Genomic DNA, 20,000 nt, shown 5'->3' on the forward strand with positions numbered 1-20,000 from the left:
TTTTGAGGAAAAATGAATTGGAAAAAATTGTGACCAAACAAGGGCTAAGTTGAAGTTAAAAATCATCCTTTCTATTTGAAGATCTTAATGTCGCGGGTTAAATACTAATTGCTACTAACCAGTAATGGGACGTGAAGGTATATGGCCATTTTCATTTTACAAGTTTTTCAGAATTAACGAACCGTTTGATGTAAATTTTGAATTTTTTGAAAATCTATTTTTTTGGGAGAATGTATAGTTAAAAAGTAGGTAAAATTATGATTCTCCTTGTAAAATTATTTTATTGAAAGAATGTGGTATTTGAAATGAATTTTAAATTTTATCAATAATTAACTAAATCAAATAGAGGGTGAAGGTTTATCAACGGTTTAGGGTCAGCTCTTGTGCAATTCATGATTTAATTGACTTTATTATTTCATCATGTATCACCTATCATATCACTTGAAGATGATCCGTACTTTGTACATATGATCGTAATATTCGTGACATGTCATCTTGTGCATTGTATAATAGTTATTGGTTATCGGGGAAAAAACCTAGTCTCGTATAGTAGCAATTTTTCATATCAAAAAATTAGTTTTTTTGACCATTATTTCATTTTTTTCAGCCATCATTTTTTACTTTTTCATTCATAGGTGAACCCATTTTTTCCTCTAACGGTCAAAAAATCAATTCTCATAATTACTAACGATTAAACCCGTAGTAAAAATTGGAAACGGATAAGAGAACGTCAAAGTGGGGATAATCTTCTAGTGATGCGAAAAGCAATGCAAAATAAAAGTCAACTAAAGACGTTATTCATCTTGCTCTCATTCGATTTTGCTAAAAAAATTCATATTTTTACTACATTTTAATAAAATTTTAAACTTCGCGTTTAAAAAAATTATAAAAATTGTGAGACTAATAAAATAGAATTTTGCTGTGTGAAACCCCTCCAGAACACATATAGCAGGTGGGCTTCTCATGTGAGACCCACTTCATAAAAAATTCAAAAAAATCCTCTCCTATCGTGTGTGTTCTAACAGGATTCTATGAATGATCATACTACACTTACAAATATTTTTTACAAAATTCTTTACTTATTACTCACAATAGGAGGTAGGGATCACGAGCCAACATTTTTTAAATTTACATGGACACCACTTATTTATGAGAGTAAGTAACCTATTTATATACATTTGTTTGTACATGTATATTTATCTTACTATGAAACTCCTATACACATAGCCAAACTCAATAAAATATATCGTAAAAATTATAAATTTCCATATAAAAGCTAGGGTAAATTTGTTCTTACAAGATTACACCCCTCTCACCACTCATGTGAGAGGGGTGTACAACTTGTTGTACACTCAGCAAGCAGAGCCCTAAAAGCTATCTTGTCAAGGGGCCGAAGTTGTTGACTTTTTTGTTTGGATACACTCGTGGTATCTATTAAATTGGGCTCTACGACGTCCTTCATTGATTGCTACAAAACAAGGCAGAACCACCGACCAATCAACGTCTGAACTTTTTGTAGGCCACCAGAAAGGGGCCTAATGACAAAGATGTATATTGACCAGAGTTATTTCCACAGTTGCGACATGACACACACATATATAAAATTGAATTAAATGAGTGATTTTTCATTTCAAAAAATTAATTTTTTAATCGTTATTTCATTATTTTAACAGTAAGTTTGACTTCTTCTCTTACATATGATCCTTACTTTTTTCTAACGGTTAAAAAGTCAATTCTCAAAATCGCTCCCAAATGGGGCCTAAGTTTGACATTTTAAAACACATTAAAATTTTGCTATTGATTATTTAAAATGTTATTAAAATTAATATATAAAAAGATGTAACCCCGTAACAATATCAAACTTGATATAACCGTAGCAAAATTGAAAAAAAAAAATGGTTTAACCAAAACAAACCCACTAAAAATCATGCATTTTTTAATGATTATTCTCCACAGATATTTTTTCTGTATAATGACCTTATTTTTTAAGAACCTTGCTTGAGTAGATGCAGGCACTGGTTGCATGGGTGGGGTTTTGGCATTCTTTTTATACAGGCGGATCCCACATGTGAGTGCCTGTAAAACCTCTGCACACTCCGTAAAATTCATTTATTAAGGGTAAATAAAATTGAGGGTCCTAAACCTTTAGATCTTGTAATGATTGGGGACTTGAAACTTTGATTTTCCTTCTCGAATTAGTAATAGAATTATACATTTTTTTTTACTGTGGGTCAAAAATTAAGTTACAAAAAATTTCAAACACCATAATATTAATAAAAATAATTTAATTCAATTCGTTCTACAAACTTTGCCCACAAGTTTTCATACTGTTACATTGATTGCAATATTATTAAATACATTGTCATCAATATGCACAATTAGACTATTATTCAACGGTCGAATCCTCAATTCAATTGCATGATTCAAAACGTGTGTTGAACGCGTCCACCACCACCGGAAATATTTAAGTGCTAAGCCCAGAGTACGATTTCTTGAGGCCCACAAGAGGAATTCCTATTTACCAAAATCCTCCGGCTTTCCCATTTCGAAATCCGAGAGAGGGACGTGGTGGGTGCAAGGGGGTGGTTGGGAGTGTCTAAAAAAAATTTCCTTTGTACTTTTTTATTCATTGTTTTTTTTTTTTTTTAAATCTAACCAAAATTACATTGGTGGGGTTAACTCAAAAGTTTACCGTTTAATGGTCAAATTGATCAATTCCATCTGAAAAGGACCTTCAAGCAAGGACGTTTGAAAAGTCTAGGATCCCAGGTGCTAAAAATAAAAAAATTAGAATCTCATCTTCATAACTTGGAACCGTCGGTGCTATTTACCCTATTATAGATTGTGAATTGGTAGTAACGAGTAAAATTATGGATAAACAAAGGCTCGCTTATACAAAAATTGAACGGAAGTGCTATATGTACATAATTGTTTACATAATAGTGTCCATAATTACACGTGATACTGGATTCAACCTTTAATTCAAATATCACACTTGCACATCAACAATCGGATAATTGCCACATCACATTATGAACACCATTATGCGCAATAATTATGTACAAGTAGAATTTTCTAAAATTGAAAAGGCCAAATTTGGGAAAGTCACTGATGATTGAGAACTATAGGCGTCAATGTAAGGTTATGAAAAACCTAGTTCGTATTTAAAAATTTAATATATGAGCAAACTTGAAAATGAATGTGAGTCCAACAAATAGGATTTGAGGTGGATTTCTAAACTTGATTATGAATAATATAGGGTAAATTTCATCAGTATTGTGAATTACAGGTTTTGGACAAAGTGCAGGCAGTAATCTCTAAAAAGACAATAGCAGTAAAAGCAATACTTATAAATAGATCAATTTACAAACTTCTCTAAATAGAATCCGCACTAAGAAAAGCATTTGCTATTAATTGGTTATTAAACCCCTTTGACAACATCTTAAGTAGAAATATATCATTCAAGTTAATGCTAAATTGTAACTGCAAACTATGTTAGACCTCTTTCTGGAATGGATCAATTTGATTTGAATGAACCTATGCAAGGGTTGTGTTTCACATAATCAGAGCATCTTTAATGGTGGTGTAAAATTGAGTGTAAATTGGTATCTTTAAAATTACTTTTGCATACTTATTTACATCACAACAGATGCAAATTCGAAGTTTGTTCCAATGTGAGGTATAAGTTCACTTTTTGCCTCTTGTGAATGTAAAAAAAGATATGAATTCACCTTTTTTTTTTTTTCCCTTTTTGTTGAAAAATTTAATTTGCATTTTCTTTATACCTCTCAATTGAAGAGATTTTTGACCACTTCAAATATGCAAATCACAATTTAGATCTATTTTACACCACGATTAAAGATATTCTCGGATGTGACGGACTATTAAGTCTTGACATTGGATATATATCTCAATAATCAAAGTTTTCAAGAATTTTAATTAGAAGAATATTAGGATAGGTACTTTTATAACGTTACAATTTGAAAATAAAAATCTATTAATAAATACCTTTGCACATGGATAAGAAAATTGAAATGCTTTAAGGGGATGAGGGGTTTATTAGGTCCATTTTCTTTTGATGCAAAGAGTTTGTATTTATATTGGAACGCGGAGGTTTGAGTGGTACAAAAAGTCTTAGATTTGACTATGAGAAAATTGCTTTTAATTGGAACTCATCCCGTAAAATAAAAAAATAAAAAATAAAAATAAACCACCTCTTTCACCTCATATTATTTAAAAGCAATTCATCACTAGTGAAAGAACCATACATTTGTTGAATTGTTGATCGAACTCAAGAGGTATTTGTTGAGTGATAAGTGCACATTATGTACATATTTGAACTTCTATACTTGCTTATGTTATTGCTAGTTGAGTAGATATTAACCTATTAAGTTTAATTATGTTAAATGTAATTAGTAAAATCCAAACTTGGATATAATTGGCGTGAAATGAGCATTTTGGACCTTAATTGGGATTGATTCGGAGAAAATTAAAGATTAATCGGAGTGCCCATGATCAAATAGAAGAACTAATATAGCGTTCAAAAGAAATTCACAGATTTTGGGAGTTAAATTCAACAATTGAAAAGTTTGAGGATTAAATTATAAACTTTTAAAAATTGCATCGGATAATTATTAATAATTTTGGAATTAGGATTAAAATATGAAAATTAGAAGATGAAGGACCAAATATGCAATTAGAAACGAACTCAATCCGATCCAATAGGAGAAGTCAGGGACCAAAAATGAACAATGAAGAGAACTTGTGCCTTGCAATCGCAAGGTAAAAGCTCCTACTGCCACAAGGGCTATACATGCAGAAGCAAAAAGTAAACTGGCCGTTCCATGCGATCTCAGCCCAATGGTGAAATCCGAGCTTCCCGAATCTCTTTCTTATTTTAAAACAATCTTTTTATGAAAAGCAATTAGGGCACGATTTTTTACATAATATTGAGGCCTATTTACTACATACTTTCATCAAACAACTAAAGAAAAGTTTTTGGAGGATTCAATGGACAATAATCATCCAAGGCAAAGGATGCTCTTATTCTCGCTTGGAGCTAGTACAAAGATCGACCTCCGCAAATTGCACTGACGGAAGGTGACACGGTGAGGTGAGATATTATAAATCTTAAGTGCCCTTATTATAAATTGAATTGTCTAAAAAGACAATAGCAGTAAAAGCAATACTTATAAATAGATCAATTTACAAACTTCTCTAAATAGAATCCGCACTAAGAAAAGCATTTGCTATTAATTGGTTATTAAACCCCTTTGACAACATCTTAAGTAGAAATATATCATTCAAGTTAATGCTAAATTGTAACTGCAAACTATGTTAGACCTCTTTCTGGAATGGATCAATTTGATTTGAATGAACCTATGCAAGGGTTGTGTTTCACATAATCAGAGCATCTTTAATGGTGGTGTAAAATTGAGTGTAAATTGGTATCTTTAAAATTACTTTTGCATACTTATTTACATCACAACAGATGCAAATTCGAAGTTTGTTCCAATGTGAGGTATAAGTTCACTTTTTGCCTCTTGTGAATGTAAAAAAAGATATGAATTCACCTTTTTTTTTTTTTCCCTTTTTGTTGAAAAATTTAATTTGCATTTTCTTTATACCTCTCAATTGAAGAGATTTTTGACCACTTCAAATATGCAAATCACAATTTAGATCTATTTTACACCACGATTAAAGATATTCTCGGATGTGACGGACTATTAAGTCTTGACATTGGATATATATCTCAATAATCAAAGTTTTCAAGAATTTTAATTAGAAGAATATTAGGATAGGTACTTTTATAACGTTACAATTTGAAAATAAAAATCTATTAATAAATACCTTTGCACATGGATAAGAAAATTGAAATGCTTTAAGGGGATGAGGGGTTTATTAGGTCCATTTTCTTTTGATGCAAAGAGTTTGTATTTATATTGGAACGCGGAGGTTTGAGTGGTACAAAAAGTCTTAGATTTGACTATGAGAAAATTGCTTTTAATTGGAACTCATCCCGTAAAATAAAAAAATAAAAAATAAAAATAAACCACCTCTTTCACCTCATATTATTTAAAAGCAATTCATCACTAGTGAAAGAACCATACATTTGTTGAATTGTTGATCGAACTCAAGAGGTATTTGTTGAGTGATAAGTGCACATTATGTACATATTTGAACTTCTATACTTGCTTATGTTATTGCTAGTTGAGTAGATATTAACCTATTAAGTTTAATTATGTTAAATGTAATTAGTAAAATCCAAACTTGGATATAATTGGCGTGAAAAGAGCATTTTGGACCTTAATTGGGATTGATTCGGAGAAAATTAAAGATTAATCGGAGTGCCCATGATCAAATAGAAGAACTAATATAGCGTTCAAAAGAAATTCACAGATTTTGGGAGTTAAATTCAACAATTGAAAAGTTTGAGGATTAAATTATAAACTTTTAAAAATTGCATCGGATAATTATTAATAATTTTGGAATTAGGATTAAAATATGAAAATTAGAAGATGAAGGACCAAATATGCAATTAGAAACGAACTCAATCCGATCCAATAGGAGAAGTCAGGGACCAAAAATGAACAATGAAGAGAACTTGTGCCTTGCAATCGCAAGGTAAAAGCTCCTACTGCCACAAGGGCTATACATGCAGAAGCAAAAAGTAAACTGGCCGTTCCATGCGATCTCAGCCCAATGGTGAAATCCGAGCTTCCCGAATCTCTTTCTTATTTTAAAACAATCTTTTTATGAAAAGCAATTAGGGCACGATTTTTTACATAATATTGAGGCCTATTTACTACATACTTTCATCAAACAACTAAAGAAAAGTTTTTGGAGGATTCAATGGACAATAATCATCCAAGGCAAAGGATGCTCTTATTCTCGCTTGGAGCTAGTACAAAGATCGACCTCCGCAAATTGCACTGACGGAAGGTGACACGGTGAGGTGAGATATTATAAATCTTAAGTGCCCTTATTATAAATTGAATTTTCTTATGATTTATATTGATATTTGAGAGAAGGAATATGAATTGTCTTATGATTTATATTGATATTTGAGAGAAGGAATATAAATTTGGCACGGACTAACGATTATTGTGAAGTTCGATAGAAGATAGAAATATATCTTTATACTTTATATATCATTTTAAATGTTCTTGTGATTTAATGCATCGATGCATGTTTGTATACTTCGTATAAATATAGGAGGGTAATCACATGAGAGATTAGTAAACAAATTAGAAACATTGATCTTCATATCCAAATAAGTGTTGTCAAATAATAAAATTGGTCTTATTTGGATGAATGCAGGGGGATTCTAAGCCCCTGTTTGGCTTCCATTATTTGAATTTATAATGGGAGGAATAATATTTTTTTGAAGATTGTGTGGTTGAAAAGTTTTAGATTTGAGTGTAATATTATTTTATTGAAGATTATGTGATTGAAAGTAGGAAAGGGAAAAATTAAATTAAATTAAAGAGTTTTAACGGGGGCTAAGTCTCAGTGTTTGTACAACTACTTGAATCTCATAACGCTTCCCATAAGTCATTGGTTAATTAGTTAGATTAATTATAGATTTTAGGTTGTTAATATATAAATTCTTCCAAAATCTTACTATTCGATCAAAGTTAGGTTAATTAAAACTAAATTAAATACTCGTAACCTTGTGAGAAAGATAACTTACTCATTCTCATTACTATGATATAGCACACTTGCAGGATTTTAACAAAACAAGTTTTTAACATCATTATCAGTAACTATAGTTATTTAGTTATCTCTATCGTCAATTTGAATTTTTATTTATTATTCTTGCTATTTTTCCTGCTGAGCTACTTACTTTCTTTATTTTATTGACAGAGAATTCTAATAAGCAAAAGGCCAGCAACAAATTGAGATGTGAGATCCCAAAATTTATGAAGGCTACATGACTTTTGGGCGCGGGGGGGGGGGGGGGGGTGTGCCCCCCCCCCCCCAGGTCCAAAAAAAATTTTTTAAGGGGGGGGGTTCTTTGCCACTCACCACTTTAAAATGAAGAAATATAATGCACTTACCAAAGTTGACGAGTATAACCGGCCATTAATGGGATTATCGGAATTCCAAATACCAGATAAAAAATAAAAAAATAAAAAAATAAAAATCTTTACACGATGATCCATATGTGAAAATTGATTAATATAACATGATTATAAGGATTACATCGCCATGCAAAGGCTTACAGAAAAATAAGCTACAGAAGGCTTACAGACACTCACATGAGGGCAGACCTCATGTGAATTAAAATATTTCAAAAATTAACTCGCCCACTCCTGCATATGTGTATTCTGTACATTTATTTTCTATACGTGTAACTTGGCTGAAATTCGAATGATCCTAACAACACTCAATAGAAAGCTTTAATGAGACTAGCATACACTACATTTCATTCATGCATAGGACTAACATGTATATATCAAAATTTTGGAAAATGAAATTGGTCAATTGGCTAAAGTGATCTCCATAGACAATCCGAGTAAACAACTAAAAAAAAAGGAGCGTGTAGAAATGGAGAAACAAATCAAAACATAGCCAGATAAATTAGTGACATTCAATGAATATGATATTAGCGCGCAATCATCCGAGTTCATTGATTCGTGATTAAAGTCGAGGAAAAAGTTGGAAGTATTCATAGCTGAGGTTGAATTGGATAATGTAGGGAATTCATAATAAAGGCGAAGTAGAAGATTGGGAGAATATGAAGTTTGGTTTTTTACGTTTTTTGTTGATAATCGTGGCTTTTTCAACTATTTGAAATGCGACTCTACGATCGCTACTGGAGAGAACACCACCTCGCAGTCCTAAAGAGTGAAGACCTTGCATATATCCGGGAAAAATATCTCCGATTCGTCTCTCTCTCTCTCTCTCTGCAGTTTTCTACAGGGCTCCGAGGATCTGATGGATCGTGCACAGTTGCTATTGGTGGGGCTACCCCTCTTCCTCTTCTGCTCGGACATCGTCAGCCTCTTTTCTCCGCCGCCTGCTAAACCCGCCACCACCCCCCTTCACCACCATCACCATCACCACCACCAGTCAAATTCCCCGCCACTGATCCAACAACAGCAACAACAGTCGTCCCTCGAGTTCCCGTCTCAGGTCAGAAGATGCTTCAATTAGAATAAAATCAATTCTTACCTGCTACTAGATTTACAAGAATCAAAACCCTATTTTCCTTTTTGTTTATTTTTATTAATATATGTGTTTTTGCAGAAAGCTAGTGGGATTGGCATTGGAAATACTGTCAAAATTGACTTCTGTTCCTCTTGTTCTTATAGGTATTATGACTGTATCTTTCTCATCGGCGTTGTTTCATATTATATTTATTTTTTGTCAATTTCTATTTTTTCTCGACTTTCTTTCCTAGTCCTGTGCGTTGATTGGATTAGCACTTATCTTAGTTTTATATAAATCTTGATTTTCGACTCATTTAATTATATAAGATGGAGTTTATGGTTATTGATTGAGAGGTATCTTTGAGCATTTATTGATTTCCCTATCAACTGTTGCTGGCTGGATACGGAAGAAAAAAAAAAGAAAAGAAAAAAAGCATACAAACAAATGCTTGTAATAAACTGTAATTCATCTTCACAATTTATCGTAAAACAAATTAATAAAATCTAAAGTTTAACTTGCAAACGGATATAAAATAGACCAATATGGTAAATAATAAGTTCTCGATAGTAGTCGTACAGGGTTAAATGGAATGGGGTCACCCTACTTTGAGTGAGTTGCATCTAGGTCTTTTTGAGCATATTATTGGTAACAAAACTGTTTTCGGCTCGAAAGTAAAAAGTTTGCTCTAGGACAAAATGGAAGGGGAAAAAATGTGGAATTTTTGGCATAGATCAATAATTATTTTGGAGCAAGTTATTGGTTTCATTAACAACTTTTTGTGGATCAGAATTGAGACTTGTGCATAGATCAGAATTGAGACTTAATGCAAAGGGCAAGACAGGGAAAATGAGGGCAAGAAAACAAGACTGAGATTACAAATAATAACAATAACAACAACAACAACAATAAAAATAAAAATTAGAATTTAAGCATATCAGAAGTTTCTACAGTGTAGCTTTTATTTGTCTTTTTATTTGTATTTGGTACATTTATACCATTTTGATTTTGGCAGAGGAACTGCAGTGACGATGAAGAATATGTTAGAAACTCAGTATCCTGGCATCAATGTCATTCTTGCAAATTACCCTCCTCCACTTCCAAAACGTTTGTTAAGCAAACTGGTACCAATTGTTCAATTTGGAATGATTGGTATTATAGTGGCCGGTGAACAAATTTTTCCAAGGTTGGGCTTTGCTGTGCCACCTTCCTGGTACTATTCTCTGCGTGCAAATAAATTTGGAAGTATGGCAAGCACTTGGCTACTTGGAAATTTCGTTCAATCCTTTCTGCAGAGTTCTGGGGCTTTTGAAGTATACTGTAATGATGAATTGGTAATGTTCATTTCTCTTTCAGAAATAACATCTTTTGACTCATTTGATCTTTTCTTATTTTTTGTTTTTGCTAATATATTTCTCCATATCCGCACTGATTTTTTACTCTGGAAATGTGTTATTTACTGGGAAACTGTATTAACAGTTGTTGCTTTGCCATTTTGCTTGTCATTTGTGTAAGTTGGAAATTGAGTTCAAGGGAAGAATAGTGTACTGGTGGCAGAAAGGATAGAATATAATTATTTGATGGATATCCTTAATTAAGATTGAACTATAATTCTGGTGTTCAAGCATACAATAGCCTCTGTTTTGCTCCATTAATCCTAGCTATGTTTTAGATTTTAGACTTTCTGTACATATTATCTTACTGGGGATGGTATTATGTTTACACCTTATTTATCCGATCATGGTATGCTAAACTTGTAACCGCAAACTATTCCATCATTTATGGTTCAGCATGATTCTTCTGATCGGTCAGGGACTTAAATGTGTGTAACTTTGTTCTCTGTGATTGGAATGGTGCTTTTTCTGGTTAATTTTTTTCTGTCCCAATAATTGGAAAAATAAATAAATTATGAAGCAACATTATGTAATTTCTGGCCTTTTCTAATTTGAGTTACTTTTACTAGCATGCACTTCTCACGTAAAGCACTGGAAGTACTTTTACCTGTATCTTTTTAGTGCCCTAAAGTCAGTTGTGAAGAGTAAGATTGCACGATTTTCAGCTTCTTACACTACAACGATTTAGTGCACTACCAGTTCATGAGAATTGACTTGGAAAACAACTAAAATCAGGTGTATCAACTAAGCTGATCTCTATTGTATTGTATCGTTATAGTTATTTGGAAAATACTTGTGGTAAATCACTACTAACATAATCCTTTACGAGTAGTACTATTTGTAGTCGATAACTACAGTAGTCGCCCTACGTGGCATCCGACTTGTAATTGTTTCATTATTAATATGGAAACCCATTTATATTTTTAATTATTAAAATCATGATACATAGGATTCCACGTAGGACGATTGCTATAGTCACCCACTATGAATAGAATTATTCATCTTTTATAGATTGATGAGATGTAAAAAAAAGTGGAGAAGTTTTTCTTTTTATTTGGTTGATAAGATTTTGACCAAATCAAATCTCACGACATCATTTGCTAGTAAACAAATCTGTAAGTAGTGATGTACATATAGCACAACTGTAATTATTAACTAGTTCTCTTTTAAGATATATAGTAGGCATCCTTCTGCATGTTTTTACTTAACATGGAAGGAGTGAGATGTTAGCTGATGATATGAGTAGCTGAAACTGATGTTAAAAAGGTAGCATGAAGGAAAAGGAAAAGTTTGAGAAATGTTGACATGATCTAAATTTAATCTTTTTTTACAACTACGAAGATATTAGGCCCTCTATCCATTTAACATGTTTCAGCTTCATGATCGGAATACAAGAGTTTATACTGGGGGCTTGTCAGTCCACAACCTAGATATTTATAGACAACTTGATGGCAAGTGTGGTTTTTTATCTTTGGACAATTATACACTGAGGTCTTTATGAGCCCATTACTGACATATTCGCATATACCTTCGTGTGAGGTGCTCTCTATTTTAATCCTTGGAAAATGGCAACCATGAAGCCTGGTGTGTAACTACTATTAAGTGGATTTACTTTTCTCTTTAGGGGGTTGGTGCACTTATATCTTAATCTTTTTTTTTTTATTTTTTAATGACGGGGAACCCATAGCCGCTACCCTTCGGATGCGTACTGGGTAAACCCTCGGGCTGACGCAATAGTCTGCAAACCACGCCAGCTAGGTAAACCGCACTAGACAAGTTCGGTGCGGTGCGACAAGCTTGACTGAAAAAGTATTGGTAGGGGGAATCAAACTCGTGACCAAAAACTTCTGCGCTCACCTACTCCATCAACTCAGCCACCCCATGAGGGGCCACTTATATCTTAATCTTGCTTGTACATAAAATAGCTGCATTGCATTGCCATTCAATCCTATCCAATCCAATCCCCTCGCCTATATGCCTACATAATCATTGCTGTGTGTATCGATGTATTTAAGAAATTCATTATTGCTGATCCTGAATCCTTACGGTTTGATATATTCACGTGTCCAACACGTTTATGTTCACGAAGAGGATTGGCTTGAAACCAGTATGCTCGTGGAAAATAGTAGGGGAAAGATGTGAAAGTCTATTTGCTTTTCTTACCAAGTTTAGTTTATAGCACGTTATTTCAATTTTTGCCCTAATATATCTGTAACGCTATCTTTGTTTGGTGCAGGTGTTCTCTAAACTCAAGGAGAACAGATTCCCCGGGGAAATCGAGTTGAAGGACCTTGTTGGGAGAAGGGTTGCTAATTCAAGAGTGATAGATGGTGAATACTGGTCCTGAAAGGAAGGGTGTAATAGTTAAGTAGGAGTATGTTTCTTGGATTTCTAGTTTTAGTTTTACTTTTCAATGCAGTGCTGTGATTTTATTTTAACCTACTTAAAATACAGTTTCTAGAAAAATAAATTATAATAGCAGCTGAACTTCATTCCTATATAATTGATGCTGGCTTTGTGAATTCTTTTCATGAGGGCACTAAAGTACTACCATGCTTAAATTGAACTATTACACGTTTTTGTTTACTTATTGGATATTAATTTATATGTTTTTGTGATGTGTTATTAATATTTTTTGGGTAAAAAAAAGAACATGTTTAAATTACCAGATTAAACTCGAAACTTATCCAATGTTTAATTTTCGGCTTACAAGTCCATCAAGCTGAATTAAGTTGATTTAATTTTCGCTAGTGTGTTAAGAATATATATGGACATGAATAATTTAATTGGACTAATTAAGGGAAGCAATAATATTTTTATATCACAAATATGAGCCACAAATAAAATTTATACAGCACCAAAAAAAAAAATTAATCAATTTATAATCCTACGATTCTAATTGGGTTAAATATGAATAGGAATCCCAGTCAGACAGTCAACATTGGAAAAAAAGTTTTTTAATTAATTGTTTCCGATTCACCGGATCTTACCTCTTTTGAAAGAAGTCAATAAAAAAAAATTCAAGATATGCACTAATTTAAATAGAATTTTCTAACCGGATGATTATGAATTATTTTTATTTGATAGAATATTCAACCCGTAGATAAAATCTCAAATAATGGAATTTTACCGATGCCAACTTGGGCATGGGGATGTAGCTCAGATGGTAAAGCGCTCGCTTAGCATGCGAGAGGTACGGGGATCGATACCCCGCATCTCCACAATTTGGGTTTCTATTTTCTGTTCATGCTGGCATCGGGAAAGTTGGGCCTCTGAAATTTTCTTCTCCATGCGGCCCATCACGTTGACTAAATTTTTCTATTTTATCTTTTTGCAGTTATTAATATATAAATTTCACATAATCCTCTCGATCGACATCCTTTTTTTATTTTTATTTTTTTAAATAGAAAAAAATGCTATTCAGACCAACTTTGTCCAATGCATAGAAATACATTATAACTTTATTTGATAATGTTTGAGTGACCTAAGTGTTATATAAGCTAATGTTGGGTATTGATAGACCTGGCATTATTCTTTCTTATATAGTAGAATAGGTTATGTGACTACAATAAAATGCATCCATAGACACTGCTTATCTCAAGAAACTAATGATGGCCAGCATTTTACACAAGGTTTTGAGAAGCTGCCTGCCAGTGTCTTTTTTCTATCCCTTTATTTCAACTCTGCAATTTCAAGACTTCATAGTTCTCGAAAATACTGAAATAATGATATGCTATTCGTCAGTATATGTGCCAATAAGATCACTGTTAGATTGTAGTGACTTCGATGTCGTATAAATTGCTGATCAATCGTCGTTAACAGTATTACTCAACTAATAAATATGCATTGTATCTAATATCTAAAGGGCATATACTCGTACAAACAAATATGAGCGTCCATCTGATAAAAGTGCTTATAAAAAACACGATTAAATTTTAACATTTACTTTTTCTTTAATTTATCTGCAATCTTTTTATTACTTCTTTCATTATTCGCATTTTTTAGCTAATTTGTTGTCAACTAACGATAATTTTGTATCACATAAGCATCTTCATTTGTCGTGTCACATGTCCACCAAAATTTCTATCATTGAATTATTAATTGATATATAAGACAATTAGGGTCCGTTTGATTGCAAAGATGGAATTTGAATGGAATGAAAACGAATTTCAGGAAATTAAATTGACTAGAAATCTTTTCCTGAAAATTGTAAATTATCGTATTTGAATGATATAATTTTTCATGTGAAAAATGTTGAAATAAGAGTGCATTTGATTGACATGAAAAATATTACCTAGAAATGAAAATATTTTCCTTCTTTTGTGAAAAATAAAAATCACCCCCACCCAAGAAAAATGTTTTTCTTAAAAACAAGGAAAATTAGACATATTTTCAGAAATTAGAAAATGTGTTTCTATGGAAAAAAATAGTAATCAAACACCTCAAGTAGAAATTTCATAAAAATAAATGTAATCAAACACACCCTAAGGGTGTGTTTGATTACATTTATTTTCCATGGAAAATATCAGTTTTCCATCCAAATTTTCACTTGGAGTGTTTGATTGCTATTTTTTTCATGGAAAACATTTTCCAACTTTTGAAAATATGCCTAATTTTCCTTGTTTTTAAGAAAAATATTTTCCTTGGGTAAATGTGATTTTTATTTTCCACAAAAGATGGAAAACATTTTCTTTTCTAGGTAATATTTTTCATGTCAATCAAACACATTCTAAGTGTTTTTTAGTATTCGTTTAGTTTTGTTTTACATGTAAATTGTCAATTTAAGGGATATCTTCTTTTACAATTGTTCATAGAATTTGATTCCATTGTAAAAATAATAATAATGATAAAAATAATAAAAAAATTACATCAACCTGAAAAATGAATTCATTTTCCTCAAAAACCAAGAAATGATGAGCATCAATTCCAACCCAAGAAAATGTTTTCTTTAGAAAATGTAGGAAATCAAACATGCAAAAGTTGGAAAATGGGAATCAAAATCCTTTTTCCATGGAAAAACACAACCAATCAAACAGGGCCTTATTTGATAAGTTCGAAGATCATCCGAAAAACTTTTAAAATTTAATAACCAATGAAAATAACAATTTGATAAGTTTGGATACCATCCAATTTCATTTTTTATTTTTTTAAGTTTAATGATCAATGAACGTATGGCTCAAACTAGGGCTATGATTTGAAAGCATTCAACTTTTTTAAAACTTATTGACCAATGAAATAACGATTTAATAAATTTAATTGCTATCCCAAAAATATTTACTCCCTCTGGTCCAATTATATAAGCTAAGTTTCCTTTTTCTTTTATCCCAAATATATGGGTCTGTTTCTTAATTTAAAATATTTTATTTTGTTCATTTACTAACATTCTTTTATTCAATTTTTCCCACTTAATATGCCAACTTTTTGAAATTATCCAAATACACACATTTTCACTTATTGAAAACATGAAACAACTCTCATTTCTTTTTTTTCAAATTAAATCATTCAAATTTTTTACGTTCCAATAATAATTTACTATTACATATTAAAAATTAAATAGGGGTAAACTCGAAAGGATCTTGGCAAAAATTAATTTTCCAATGACATTAAGGTCCCATTTGGCCCCGTTCTCACACACTGTCTCTTATTATTAGCCACACAATTTTTCATAAAATAATATTATACGCAAATTAAGAACTTTTCATTCTTTTTCAACCACATATTTCTTTAAAAAAATACTAGTTCAACCATTAAAATTTGAAAAGAATAGAAACCAAACAAGGGCTAAAGAAAAATTCTTAATTCGTGTGAAAAATGAAACAAGCCTATATAATTGAGTCAAATGGAGTAAATTTAAATAATCGATGAAAAATATTGTTCAAAACGTAATAGCCATTTGAATTTTTAAACAATAGTTTGATATGGTTGCCACTTTTAGCAAAATGTATTATTTCCTGTGTACAAGAAATAAAATTATAAAAGTTCCACAAGGCCCTCAAGGATGAGTCCCATGTAAATATTTTATTACATAAAATAAATGGAAAATTGTAACTAAAGTACCAAATCTTTCGTTTATTGACAAACTTTGTCCAAACCTTCATTTTGTGCTAACAAAGGTTCCAAACCTTTCATAAATATGCAGCCAAAGTCCAGATGGATGGAAACCATCCATTTGACCGTTAATTGACTAAGAAAAGTAAATGTTGACTTATTTTGACTAAATTGAAAAGGATAAAATAATAACTTGATAATTACCATATTAAAAAATCAAAAAATAAAAAATCTAAGAAAAAAAATTAAAAAAAGGTTTTATCTTCTTCAACCACCCCACCCCACCCTACCCTATCGTCCCGGAAATGAACTTGTTATCCAAACCACCGACAACTTCCGCATGACTTTACCACCAACCCACTTCTGACATTACTCCTCACCTGAATCTCGAATCTCGACGCCACCAACCCACTTTTGGCATTATAACAAAAAGACCAAATGTGCCAAATTTTATACCATTTTAATAACAACTTATTCTCAAGATTTGAAGCCCAACAAGAACCTATTGTTCAAATTTATCAAAATCCAACCAAAAATGAAGATCTATCAGTTAATCTCTTACCATGTACGGCAAAAGATTTGGATTAAAAAGGAAAAAATCAGAATAAATAAAAGGGAAAATTGAATAAGAATCGAGCTTTTGGGTGGAATGGAAGTGAAGGTGAAAGCGAGAGTGGGGGTGTAGTGTTGAGTTGGAAAAAGAAGGTTGGAGTGGGGAATGGTGGTGGCCAGTGGATGGCGAATGGCACCACTAACAATGGCCTGTTGCAATAAGAAGATGATGACCACATTTTCTTTCTTTCATTTTTTTTTATTTATGATTTATCTATTTAACTTATTTAATTAATAGAATAATATGCAAGTTAATATTTTGCCCTTACTAATATGGTCAAAATTGAAATCAAAGTCAATTATTTGGTCAACTAACGATGAAATGAATAAATTCTATCTATCTAGACTTCAACTGCATATTTATAAAAGGTTTAGAACCTTCGCTGACACAAAATAAAAGTTTGAACAAAGTCTATTAATAAACGAAAAGTTTAATATCGCTGCTACAATTTTCCCTAAAATAAATCACCCACCTCATTTTTATGTGTAAGTTGGAATACTTTAAATTTTTTTCCTATACACATAGACTGATTCTAGCAAAATAGATACAACTATATACACCATACATCAAAACTTTTGTGTTAAGCTTGAGCTGGCGCCGTTACGAACACATTTTATTCAAATTATAATACAAATAAAGAAATTAGTGTTATTTAAGTTGAGGTTGAAACTTCAATGGGTCAAAGATTTAAGTTGAGGTTTAAACTTCAATGGGTCAAATAACACTATTTAATGATGAATCAAATTAAATGACTCATGGGTCAATTTTCTACTTAAATTGAAATAATAAATAAAGAATTTTGAGTTGTTTAAAAGAAGATACATTATATAAAAAAAATTTAAATAGTAATTTTAATCTAAAAGGCCAAACACTGAAAATTCCAAAAAATAATGCTCAATTTCAATTGCACAATTACAATTCCATTTCTTAGAATTAAAACGGATGGCAGTACAATCATAATACGAAATACTAACCTAAATCCCACACTCAAATCCCAAACGATACAGATCTAACCACCAAATCCATAGAGGGTTCGACCCTGCCTTTTGAGTGCATATACAACATCCATTGCGGTAACAGTCTTGCGGCGGGCATGCTCAGTGTAGGTTACAGCATCGCGGATTACATTTTCAAGGAAAATTTTTAGAACGCCACGCGTCTCCTCATAAATTAGCCCACTGATTCGCTTAACTCCACCTCTACGAGCCAGGCGGCGAATTGCCGGCTTAGTTATTCCCTGAATGTTATCCCTCAGAACCTTGCGGTGGCGCTTTGCTCCGCCCTTTCCCAAACCTTTGCCACCCTTACCTCTTCCTGACATTTCTCTCTCTGTGTAAAAATTTGAGATGAAAGTATGCACGGTTGAAGATGGGTAGTGAGTTCACATATATATATTTGGGGAACCGGGAGTAAAAATGTTGGACAGCTGTTGGATTTGAATTGTTAATCGACGGTATAAGATTGTCATCCGCGTTAAGTTTGTTTAGGTAATTTTAAACCATTGATAAGAAATGAATCGACGGTGTACTATCTGATGTTTACGGTTAATGCGGATCATGTGCCAGATCCATTTGTTTCAATTTTAAAAGTTCGCGCTTAATATTGCAGTTTCCGCCATTCCGAGTTTCTAAAGATTGTGTTGTATCGTTGATAACCGCTATAATTTAGCTAAAATTGATTTTTTTAACAAATTTTAAAAGTTAGGCAAACATGTCTTTAAAAAATTGATCAAAATTGTGGCGTTCATGAAATATATACTTGAAATTTTTTTTTGAGAAAACGAAACAGTGCAAATAAAGTAGAAGGTTATCCCCATACCGAATACAGATTTTAAAAATCTCTTTATATTCTATTTGTTGAATACGAGAATCGATCATTGAACAAATCAAACAGTTTGATTTAATCATGGTTGATGTTCGTATGCTTGTAAAAATGATATTTAAGACTAAAATCTTCAGTGGGGGCAGGCGTACCATTCACGTGGTATACTCACAAATGCCCAGGCGCCACCTCGGTGGGTGGCCCACACACCTTGGAAAATAAAATCCACATTTCCCCAAAGAAAATATTTTCCTTGTTTTCAAGGAAAATGTGGTCATATGACCAAAAGAAGGAAAATATTTTCCTTAGAAGAAATTGTCAATCAAACAAGACAAAAATAGGAAATTAGGTGGAAAAAATCTATTTTTCATGAAAAATGTGTACAATCAAACGCACCCTAAGATTATATTACTACATCAAGGGGACTGCTAGATGCAATAAAATCAAACTTAACAAGGGAAATAAAAATGGTAAAAGAGAATCCATCCAGTAGACCCCAAATAAATACGATATATACGATATCTCTGAAACTCCAACATGAAGAAGGGGATTTAATAGACTTCACCATGAATTCCTTTAACATTTACCCTTTTCCAACCGTGGAGAAATTTTTATTAGCAATTTTATCTGCCATCTAGGAAAAAGATATTATTCATTTCTCAAAGATTTACTTTCTAGGGCATAACATCTCTTAAGTGCAAATATCTGGAATTACGTTAAGGCATGGAACTTGTTTTGGAAATGATTCTGCTACAGGAGATCGCGATGTAACCAACAATGACAATTTATCCTCCATTCCTAGTATGTTAAAGATCATAAATTAAAAAAATATATATAATTCATATTATATGAAAGATCCTAACAAGTTTTTTTTTTTTTTTAGATGAAAATATGAATGAAGTTGACGGTCAAAACGACAATATAGATCCAAGCCCAATCCACACTCCTAAGCATAATGTTGAAAGAGGAAC

At 32.1% G+C, this 20,000-nt stretch overlaps 2 protein-coding genes and 1 non-coding gene across 3 annotated transcripts; 2 read left to right on the top strand and 1 right to left on the bottom strand.

The window, feature by feature from the left end:
• The first annotated feature begins 8,840 nt into the window (after positions 1-8,840).
• On the top strand, positions 8,841-13,116 carry LOC111398303 (selT-like protein). The gene is made up of 4 exons (XM_023025225.1): positions 8,841-9,138; positions 9,253-9,317; positions 10,169-10,487; positions 12,784-13,116. The coding sequence occupies exons 1-4, from the start codon at positions 8,941-8,943 to the stop codon at positions 12,892-12,894; spliced, it is 693 nt and encodes a 230-aa protein (XP_022880993.1). The 5' UTR covers positions 8,841-8,940; the 3' UTR covers positions 12,895-13,116.
• A 579-nt stretch (positions 13,117-13,695) lies between these two features.
• On the top strand, positions 13,696-13,768 carry TRNAA-AGC. The gene has a single exon. It is a non-coding gene; the product is annotated as a tRNA-Ala (tRNA).
• Positions 13,769-18,084: 4,316 nt separating this feature from the next.
• LOC111395242 (histone H4) lies at positions 18,085-18,568 on the bottom strand. Its single transcript, XM_023021248.1, has one exon. It carries the CDS (start codon positions 18,527-18,529, stop codon positions 18,218-18,220), a length of 312 nt encoding a protein of 103 aa, XP_022877016.1. The 5' UTR covers positions 18,530-18,568; the 3' UTR covers positions 18,085-18,217.
• Between the last annotated feature and the right edge of the window lie 1,432 nt (positions 18,569-20,000).

Source organism: Olea europaea, chromosome 1 (genome assembly GCF_002742605.1).
Source record: "Olea europaea var. sylvestris chromosome 1, O_europaea_v1, whole genome shotgun sequence".
Lineage (NCBI taxonomy): Eukaryota > Viridiplantae > Streptophyta > Magnoliopsida > Lamiales > Oleaceae > Olea > Olea europaea.